At 57.6% G+C, this 10,450-nt stretch overlaps 1 protein-coding gene and 1 pseudogene across 1 annotated transcript in view; one reads left to right on the top strand and one right to left on the bottom strand.

Moving 5' to 3' along the window:
- The window catches only part of IFT140 (intraflagellar transport 140), a 75,043-nt gene that overhangs the window by 58,135 nt on the left and 6,458 nt on the right, over positions 1–10,450 (top strand). The window contains exons 18-27 of the mRNA XM_021698070.1: positions 2,885–3,062; positions 3,528–3,718; positions 4,051–4,146; positions 4,426–4,558; positions 4,631–4,774; positions 5,499–5,627; positions 5,737–5,919; positions 8,695–8,901; positions 9,149–9,361; positions 9,442–9,608. Of these exons, the coding sequence (XP_021553745.1) occupies positions 2,885–3,062; positions 3,528–3,718; positions 4,051–4,146; positions 4,426–4,558; positions 4,631–4,774; positions 5,499–5,627; positions 5,737–5,919; positions 8,695–8,901; positions 9,149–9,361; positions 9,442–9,608 (1,641 nt within the window). The remainder of the gene's footprint in view (positions 1–2,884; positions 3,063–3,527; positions 3,719–4,050; positions 4,147–4,425; positions 4,559–4,630; positions 4,775–5,498; positions 5,628–5,736; positions 5,920–8,694; positions 8,902–9,148; positions 9,362–9,441; positions 9,609–10,450) is intronic.
- Positions 760–876, bottom strand: LOC123325001 (annotated as a pseudogene).

Raw genomic sequence — 10,450 nt, 5'->3', positions numbered from 1 at the left:
CCACGCCTATCTGGGGCCCCGAAGCGGCTGTGCACAGAGAGAAAGGCACCCACACACCCCATTACTAGCACGTGCACCCTGGACGTTGTGCAGTCAGACCCCTCAGGCCCCGAGCTGCCCACTCATCGCCAGGTGCCCTAGTCACAGGGGAGGAGGCTGGGGTTGGGGTGCAGGGAGGCCACACACCTGCCGGGGACACAGAGGCAGTGAGATGAGTCCAGCATGGTGGGACTGGCCTGGTCCCCTCGGCTTGCCTGCACCCCACTCACCTCCCGCTTCTGGAGCTCCAGAGAGTTCCTGTGAGTCTAGAGCCCCAGCCCCCGTTATTTTGTGGGTTTTCTTTTTTGTTTTGGGGGCTTTTTTTTTTTTAGTTTTACAATTCATTTAATGGCAGCTGGTAATCAAATTAGCAATGGTTATCTTCAAAAGTTATTAACACTTGCTGTGCTGTCATTTCTCAAGGATGATCAGATATGTAGAGTCACAGACATTTCCCACATAAGATGCATCAGAGGGGCGTCTGGGTGGCTCAGTGGGTTGAGCGTCCAACTCTTGGTTTCTGCTCAGGCCGTGATCATGTGGTCATGGGATCGAGCCCCGCATTGGGCTCTGTGCTCAGTGCAGAGTCAGCTTGAGATTCTTAACCCCACCTCCCCCTCTGCTCCTCCCCCTGCTCATGCGTGTACACGTGCTGTTTCTCTCTCTTAATACCTAAAATCTTAAAAAAAAGAAGAAGATGCATCATGTAAGTCAGACATGGTCTATCACCAGCATTGATAAAACCAGACCTAGGGAAAGAACTAGGTCTGGGGACACAGGCATGGTCTTAACATAGCAAATGTTTTTACAAAATCAGAACAGCAGGAATATTCACCAGTCCCGTTACTTTGGATCACATGTCTGTAGGGGGCTCTGTACCTGCTGCAGGCAAGGGGCGCCACCCCCACCCCCACCACCACCACCACTAAGCCTATGTCCCTGAAAGACAGGGGTCTTTGGAGAATTATCTGCCCTTCCGTTCCCTGAGGGATTTGGCCTGTTTTCAGCATTTTTCCCAGCAGAGTTTGTAGCAAATGCATCAGCTGAGTTCTTGCTGCTACCTTCTCTTCTTGGCCTATGTTCTGCTCCAGCTTCCTGGGGGCTCCAGGGGGGCACCCATAGCCCTCCGCACATGGCCCCCTTCTCCCAGGAGAACTAGGACCACTCAGAGTCCCTAAGGACACAGTGCAGTGGGTCGCCTCCACAAGGAGGCCCAATGCTCTACTTGAAGAGATCAGCTTTCCCCCTTATTTATTTAAATCATTTATCCCTGGGTGGCCTTTGATGGCTGCTGGGTCAGCTCTATCCAGCTCCCCTACAGGTGATGTCTGGAGACCCTGCTCCATCCACTACCCCCAGATTCTAGCTGGGGACCACAGGCCTGGGCACAGAATATGAGTTAGGAGTGACCCTGCCCACACAGGACTATGGGGCCCACCCCAGATACCCAAACCTCCCCAGGGCCCTTCCCATCCTCCCGAGGTGTGCATGCTGGGCCCTGGGGGGTGGGGGGGAGTAGCAGCGCCCCGTGTGCCTGCCCTGTCCGTGCACATGACGGCCAGGCGGGCGGGAGCTTTGTCTCAGAGCAGAGAAGCTCAGGCTGCTTTGTGGGCCAGGAGGCCATGAACCCTGCAAGCCTGAGTGGCAGGCCTGAGAAGAGGGGCCTGTGGGGCCAGTTCCGGCAGCTCTCAAGAGAGGGCTTTCCAGAAAGGGGGGCTGATTTCAGGCCAGGCCCCTGGGCAGCCGTGTGCCTTGCCCTCTCACAGTGATGAGGTGCAGATGTGAGTAGGGCGGGCGGGGACGACAGGAAGCGCTGGAGCTGTGGTGGGCTGGCCCCTGTCCAAAACCCAGAGCTCCACGTCCTGCGTTGGGGCCCTTCCCAGCCAGTAGGTCTCCGGCTGCTCTTCCAGTACTCACTTCCCACCCACCCCCCCAGCTTGGTGGAGGCCACTGGTGGCCCTGCTCAGAGGGCAGCGTGGGAGCAGCCCGGCCTTCAGCGACCTGTCCCCCTCGTGCACACAGCAGGCCCAACAGCGTTAGCCCAGGGAGGCACAGGGAAACCGAGTCAGGGAAGGGCTCTGGGACGGCTGCGGGTTTCTCTGCTTGTTTGGGTTTTCCACTTGAATCATATGTAGATATCAGCCACCTGTTTTCTGGACTTAGCAGAGGGTGAGAAAGGGCATGGAGGCACAAGCGATCTTGTCCACACCCCCACATGGGTCCCTGAGACCCTGGGGTATGGAGTATCTTAAAGAGGATTCCCACGCGGAATCCACTTGGAAAGGGAGAAGGGAAAGGCTTGTGTCTGGTCGGCGCCTTGCTGTGTGGAGCCCCGCGGTGGCCCGTGAGCTTGAGAACAAGGACGGAGTCCTGGGGACGTGCAGGATCATCCCCAGGACCCCCAACCTCTATTCAGCCCAGGTCAGGGGCCCACCAGCAGACCCCACACTGGGCATCATGCACTGGTCCTCAGGGGCATCAGGGTTGGGGCTCCCCACCCCCTTCCCCAGGCCCACTGGGGTGTGAAGGCTCTACAGCCCCTTTTCCCTGTGGGGCCCCTGCCGGAGGGCAGCTTCAGCACCTCCGTGGCTCAGCAGAGGGTGCAGGCAGGTGTAGAGCAAGGAACGTTTGACGAGCAGACGGCCATCAAAGCAGGGAGGAAAGTGGGTGTGTGGGAGGCCTGAGAGGGTCTGTTCCCATCAGCTGCAGGGGACACAGGTGGCCTTCAGCCAAGGGAGCGGTGGGGGCCCTGGTTTGCCATGTTGCTGTGTCCGGTATGTGTCTCGGGGGGCGGCAGGGGTGCGAGGGCTGCAAGCTTACGGAGCTGCCGCATCCCCTGGCACAGCGAGGCGGTCTGGGAGAACATGGCGCGCATGTGTGTGAAGACCCAGCGGCTGGACGTCGCCAAAGTGTGCCTGGGAAACATGGGCCATGCGCGTGGAGCACGAGCCCTGCGGGAGGCTGAGCAGGAGCCAGAGCTGGAGGCCAGGGTGGCCATGCTGGCCATACAGCTGGGCATGCTGGTGAGTCGGGCGCCGCCCTGGCGTGGGCAGGCGGGCAGAGGGAAGGCACTGGCCTTACAGGGCAGGCCATGGCCTATGCGTGTCTGGGCCACTCGGTAGCAGGGAACAGAAACCCCCTCAAGGAGCTTGAGCCAAAAAGCAGAGCAAAGCCTCTCTCCTCTCCGGGGCCCTCCCCGTCTCCTGCACGTGCATGAGCTCATGGTCCATCATGCACCTGGGGAGCCAGGCAGGGAGGGGGCAGGCAGACACCCGAGTCAGCTCCCGGTCCACAGGACACTGCGGCGGGTGGGGTCTCCTCCCCAGAATGCAGGGCAGCCCCCCAGCCCTCCCAGCTGACACCTAAGTCAGTCTTGCTTTCTCGCTATGGGACGGAATGCCGCAATGGCGTGTGGCATCACTGCATGCGGGGGCGCACAGGCAGCTCTCCTGGAGCCAGAGGGCTGATGCATGCTCTCCCACCTCCAGGAGGATGCTGGGCAGCTGTACAGGAAGTGCGGGCGCTATGACCTCCTGAACAAGCTGTACCAGGCCTCTGACCAGTGGCAGAAGGCCGTGGAGGTCGCGGAGCTCCACGACCGCATCCACCTGCGTGCCACCTACTACAACTACGCCAGGCACCTGGAGGCCAGTGCTGACCGCGGCCTGGCCCTCAGCTAGTGAGTGTGGGGCCCCGTCCGGGCTCAGCCGGGATGGGCCCGCTTGCCTCCAGCTTCCCCCTCTGCCCCAGTGAGGCGCCCATAGAGTTACCTAGAGGAAGCTTCTAGACTGAGGCACTACCTCAGGGCAGGTGGTGGCCTTCCAGGTCTGCTGGGGACCTTGAGCTCAGTCTCACCAGGAGAACCTCAGACAGCCCGCCTCCCAGCCCGTGCCAGGTCAGGTCTCTGGGCCTGGGGTCGCTGGCTGTGCCATGGCAGCACCATGAGCTGCTGGGTGCCGCCGTGCGGTGCTGAGACCGTGGGGAGGAGTCGCTGTTTCCCTTCTCTTGCAGCTATGAGAAGTCAGACACCCACCGCTTCGAGGTGCCCAGAATGCTCTCGGAGGACCTGCAGTCCCTGGAGCTCTACATCAATAAGATGAAGGACAAGTAAGTGTTGCTGCTGGATGTCAGGGCCAGTGGGCGGACCGTGGGTTTGCTGCAGGGCCCGGGGGCCTCCCTCCGTTGCTTCCCGTGGGAGAGTGTGAGGCCCTGCTAGGGCGGGGCCTTTCCTCCAGACCCCAGGCTCTCACTCCTGGCCGTGTCACCCAGCTTGCACGCTCCCTCCTGGCTGCTGGCTGCGTGAAGGCACAGTGAGGGAGGCGTTGGGGACCCGGGGTCCTTTCCAGGGGGCGCAGGCCCTGAGTGGGTCTGGCGGGCTCCTCCCAGGACCCTGTGGAGGTGGTGGGCCCAGTACCTGGAGAGCCAGGCAGAGATGGACGCGGCGCTGCGCTACTATGAGCTGGCACAGGACTATTTCTCCCTGGTCCGCATCTACTGCTTCCAGGGCAACATTCAGAAGGTAGGAGCATCCGGGGGGTCTGCGGGGGTGGGGATCAGAGACAGAGCCCCAGGCCCGCTGCTCTCTTTCCAGGCTGCTGAGATAGCCAACGAGAGTGGAAACTGGGCAGCGTCCTATCACCTGGCCCGCCAGTACGAGAGCCAGGAGGAGGTGAGGCAGGCCGTGCACTTCTACTCACGGGCGCAGGCCTTCAACAACGCCATCCGCCTGTGCAAGGTAGGCGGGGCAGTGGGCACGCAAGTCGGGCAGGTGGACAAAGGGGCCCCTGCTGTTGCCCACGTTCACACAGAAAACGTGGAGAACAGTATGGTGTGTGCCATGTCCCCCACCCTGGAGACCTGCACCTTTCCACTGCACCTGCTCCCGCTGGTCTCAAGCCCCCTGGCGGTGTTTGTGAAGTGCCGAATTCTGATTCTCGCTGAGAAGTCCTTAAGCTTCCACGGCTTTCCAGCAAGCACTCAGGCTGGCTCGTTGCTCGTGGCCTGTCAGCAGCAGGAAGGACGTTCTGCATGCATGAAAGTGTTCCAATCCAGGGCTCAGAGAGCAATGTTCTGTTAATAGAAAAAGAAGGAAGCCTCCCAAAATGCTGGTACACAGACCCCATGTGACAGTCTGACACTGGTTAGAAACCATCGTCATGGGATGCCTGGGTGCCTCAGTCATTAAGCATCTGCCTTCTGCTCAGGGTCCTGGGATCCAGCCCTGCGTCGGGCTCCCTGCTCAGCGGGGAGTCTGGTTCTCCCTTTCCCTCTGCTGCTCCCCCTACTTGTGCTCACTCTCACTCACTCTCTCTCAAATAAGTAAATAAAATCTCAAGAAAGGAAGAAATAAACCATAGTCACGTGGACCTGCAGCATGCCAGAGTTGGGGTGGTGGGCTCCCCCAGGGCACCCTTAGCAAACGCGCACAGGAAGCCCTGGGCATCCCCCACCCCCCACAGGAGAATGGCCTGGATGACCAGCTCATGAACCTGGCTCTGCTGAGCTCCCCCGAGGACATGACTGAGGCGGCGCTCTACTACGAGGACAAGGGCGAGCACATGGACAGGGCGGTCATGCTCTACCACAAGGTGAGCGAGGGCAGGGACCCCAGGGCCTGTCTCAGTATCTGCCAGGGGGCCACTCGGCGTTCTCGCGACCTGGGGCTTGGGCGCTGCTCAGATTGCACACCGTCCACAGGCCGGCCACTTCTCCAAGGCCCTGGAGCTGGCCTTCGCCACCCAGCAGTTCGTGGCCCTGCAGCTCATAGCGGAGGACCTGGACGAGAGGTCGGACCCCGCCCTCCTGGCCCGCTGTTCAGACTTCTTCACTGAGCACAGCCAGTACGAGAAGGCAGTGGAGCTGCTGCTGGCAGCAAAGAAGGTACGGTTGGCAGTCCCTGCTCGGCACCCCCTCGGGCACCCAACCTGGGGGCTGCTTTTTCCAGACGCGGTGGAGGTGGCTTTACCTTCTCTCATGGTTACGATTTCACAAGAAGGCCGTGGCTCCCGCCTGCCCTGGGTGAAGGAGCGCTAGAAGCAGGCTCGCCTCACATAGCCGGTCCAGGGGGACACTCGCTGCCCATTTCATAACCCCCATAACTAGGGAGGTGAACTCATCCTTTATGTGTGTGGTAAAGTACACGTAATGTAAAAGTTACCATCTTCGCTGTTTTTTAAGAGTATAGCTCAGTGTTGTCAAGTATGCTCCCATCGTGGGGAGAGCCGTCTCCGCGCACCTGCTTTCATCTTGCAAAGCTGAAATGCTGTCCCCGTCAAACACCAGCTCCCCAGCCTCCGCACCCACCATCTACCTTCTGTGTCAATGCATTGGACTACTCCAAGGACCGTATATAAGTGGAATCCTACAGGATTTGTCCTGGGTCCAGCTTGTTTCCCTGAACGTCACGTCATCGGGGTTCATCCGTGTGGTAGCAGGTGTCAGGATTTCCTTCCTTTTTTTTTTTTTAAGATTTATTTATTTATTTTAGAGAGAGAGAGAGAATGCGTGCACACAAGTGGGAGGGGCAGAGGGAGAGAGACAGAGAATCTCAGGCAGACTCAGTGCTGAGCACAGAGCCTGACGCAGCTAGGTCCCATGACCCTGAGATCATGACCTGAGCCAAAACTGAGAGTCGGATGCCTAACCAACAGCCACCCAGGCGCCCCAGAATGTCCTTCCTTTTTAGGGCTGCGTGATGCTGTGTTCGTGTGCACACTGCCTCGGGTCTGCCCATCCACAGACACTGGGTGGCCTCCATCTCTTGGCTCTTGTGAATAGCGCTACTGTGAACACAGGTGAACACATATCTCTTCAGAACCCTGCTTTCAGTTCTTTCGGGTGTTTACCCAGAACTCGAATTGTCAGATCACCTGGTAACTGTTCTAGTTGTTTGAGGGACCTCCAGACGTCCTCCCTCACGGCTGCCCCAGAGCACATCCGCCCAGCCACGCACAGCGTTCCGATGCCACCACGTCCTTGCTAGCACTGTTTCTAGTGCTCAGTAGAAGCCGGACATTCTTTAAGTAGAAATATTCTCCCTGATAGCCACTGAATGGAGACATAGAAGATTGTTAGTCATGCAAAATTAGCCTGTCCAAATTGAAAGATCTTTCTTCCTGAAGCAGAATTATGCTTACAGTTGAGTGGCTCACTGGTGAGCAACAGAAGAATTCTTCAGCACATGTTCTAGAAAGACCCAGCAGATGCACGTGTCCACCCTCCCCAAGGCAGCCCCAGACCTAATCTGACCCCAGGAGAAACACCACTGGGCTTTCTCTAGCCAGATAAGTGGATTCTGTAGTTTCGCAGTGAAAACCAAATAAACCAGAACAGCCAGGAAAAATCTGGAAGAAGATTAACAAGAGGTGATTAAGCCCTCAGACTGTAAAATATATGACAGGTAGGATAATTGGGGTCCAGTGTATGATCAGGCCTACAGATCAGCAGAAAATATTAGAAAATCCAGACATAGAGCCACTTACACACACTCATCTCGTACATGCAGAGGAACATTTCCCAGCAGTGGGCAAAAGATGAGCCATCCAATAAAGGGGGTTGATGCAACCGGGCAGCCACTTGGGAAAACACAAAGGTAAATCCTACTTATCTCCTGCGTCCTAGTAAATTCCAGGTGGGTCTGAGACGTGTGTCAGCAAAACCAGCCGCCACTCCATCGGAAACCACGGATATCTTGTACAATCTAAAGAGAAGAAAGGCGTCTTTTAAGTACGATTCAAAACCCAAATGCCAGTGGGAAGGACTGATCCATTCAGCCAAATGTAAATCTGAAAATAGCACACGGGAAAAAACACCACAAGAAAGTAAAGATAAATAATAAAATGGGGGAAAAAAACGTATCCTACCTCTCTCCCGAAGTGTAATTTTCCTAATAGGTATGGAGTTCCTATGAACCAGGAAGACATTTGCCAGCCACTCAAAAGGAAAGAACAAAGACTATGGATAGTTTCTTTGAAGAAGGAAATGTGGGTGGTCCCAGCACATCAGATACTCAGTCTCATCCATAATGAGAGAAATAACAGGTGAAGATTCACGAAGACCCCATTGCCCTGAATCAGGCCAGTGCAGGTGAAGAGGTCAGCAGGCCTGCTCAGGCTGGGTGCGAGCGCAGCACGTGGTGCCCGTCTGCAGTAGAACTCACAGGCCCCTCGACCCAGCGCTTCCCGTCCTTGGGATCCGTCCTCAGCACAACTGTACACATGGGAGAGGCACCCACACGCCGCTGTCCCCCAGTAAAGAGCCGCCTCCCAGGACACCAGTGTCCCGACAGAGATGGAACCACCTCCAAGACATACGCTTTCTGTCCAATACGTGTTCTTAAGTGAAGGGCATACGATTTCCCTTCAGTTTTCAAGATTAATCAAAACCCTTAGCTTAAAAATTTGAAACGAATTATAGAAGAAAATTAAGTTCTGGTTTCTTTTCCTCCCACAACCAGTACAGTAGTCTTTTGAGCTCCACGTTCCCCTCGTTGCAATTCAGGGTGTCAGCAGTGTGAAAGTCACGGGGACGAGTGTTGGCCCTTGCCCGGTGAGCGCGTCCAGTCCCTGTCCCGGCGCCCGCCCCCCAGGCCACAGGCCTGGCCTCGCCTTGCAGCCTGGCGCTAACCGCCCCTTCCTGCTCTGTGGCGCCTTGCAGTACCACGAAGCCCTGCAGCTTTGCCTGGAGCAGAACATGACCATCACTGAGGAGATGGCCGAGAAGATGACCGTGTCCAAGGACTCCAAGGACCTGTCGGAAGAGTCTCGGCGCCAGCTGCTGGAGCAGATCGCCAACTGCTGCATGCGCCAGGGCAACTACCATCTGGCCACCAAGAAGTACACGCAGGCAGGGAACAAGCTGAAGGTGAGCGTGGGCCCGGGCTGGAAACGGCGTCCCCACTGCTTGGGTTACCCCTCCGGGGATGCACTTTCCCAGCCTGGGCTTCCGAGGACGAGGGCCCCGCAGGACAGAGGAGCCCTGAGCTCCCTCTTGTGGTGGAGTCCTGCGTGAGCGTCCGGGGAGAGGTGGCAGGAGGGGCACGGCAAGCACAAGGTCCGAGCCCAGCCCCTGCCCTTCCTCGGGCCCTTACTCGGGCTCGCCCTCTGTCTAGGCCATGAGAGCGCTGCTGAAATCTGGGGACACAGAGAAAATCGTGTTCTTTGCGGGCGTCTCAAGGCAAAAGGAAATCTACATCATGGCCGCCAACTACCTGCAGTCCCTGGACTGGCGGAAGGAGCCGGAGATCATGAAGAACATCATCAGCTTCTACACCAAGGGGAGGGCCCTCGACCTGCTGGCTGGCTTTTATGATGCCTGTGCCCAGGTACAGACCCTCCTCCCAGGGCCAGGACCCCCAGGAGGGTGGTGGGGCCCCGGGGGCCCTGACGGGTCTCATCCATGCAGGTGGAGATCGATGAGTACCAGAACTACGACAAAGCCCACGGGGCACTGACAGAGGCCTACAAGTGCCTGTCCAAGGCTAAGGCCAAGAGCCCCCTGGATCAGGAGACCAAGCTGGCTCAGCTGCAGAGCAAGATGACACTGGTGAAGCGGTTCATCCAGGCCCGAAGGTGTGTCCAGAGCAGAGTGGGGAAGCAGGGACACAGAGCCCCCCAGGCTCCTCTCCCTGCCAGGGACCAGACCAGTTTCACTTGCTCACTTGCAGTGACCAAGTGCAGAGGAGTCTCAGAGGAGTCCCGTGGACCCTAAGTAGGACACGTGGACATTATGTTGCCTCCTTCTCGATGAGCTCCTCCTGGGGAATTCCCCAAACCTGAGCGCACCGTCAGGAAGACTGTTCCAGAAAAAAACAGAAGTCTGGGGTGGGGGCGGTGAGGCAGATGCAAGTCAGGAGAGTGTGTGTCTGAGGGGAGCCTGGGACCTGCTCAGGTGTGTGCAGGGCTCAAGCTCAGTGGTTTGGAGCAGGCGGGCCACTATACCACCTGGGGGCCACAGAGACTGTGGGAAGGAGGCTGGGGGCAGCATGTTGTTGCTATTTTTAGGAAAGACCATGCATCTAAATTTGGACATGAGGCCAGTTTTTATCTATTGGCAACTTGTCCAGCTTTTCCAAGAGCCTGCTGTGTGGGCAGCAGAGCTAAGCTTCTGCCTAAACCAATGAAAGCATTTTCCTTCTCTGAGAACAGCTTTTAGAAGAGAAGTTCCAGAAACACTTTGAGCACTGTTGTATAAAATGCAGCTCCCTGCTTGGACATGTAAATTCTGGAATATTTGCTGAGCTTGGGCTGCAGTGGGGAGAGGGGGGCAATGGGCAGCAAGGACTATACAGCGTCAGGACCGGGCTTCCTAGAGGGGGAGCCTGAGCCCCTCCTCCCCACAAGGCCCCTCCGGGTCCCTCTCCCGCTCGCTCTCTCCCCCGCTTGCACACCGCCCGCTGGCCTTCGCTCATGGT

This window comes from Neomonachus schauinslandi, chromosome 5, assembly GCF_002201575.2.
Source record: "Neomonachus schauinslandi chromosome 5, ASM220157v2, whole genome shotgun sequence".
Lineage (NCBI taxonomy): Eukaryota > Metazoa > Chordata > Mammalia > Carnivora > Phocidae > Neomonachus > Neomonachus schauinslandi.
This window is presented reverse-complemented; position numbering and strand designations above follow the sequence as displayed.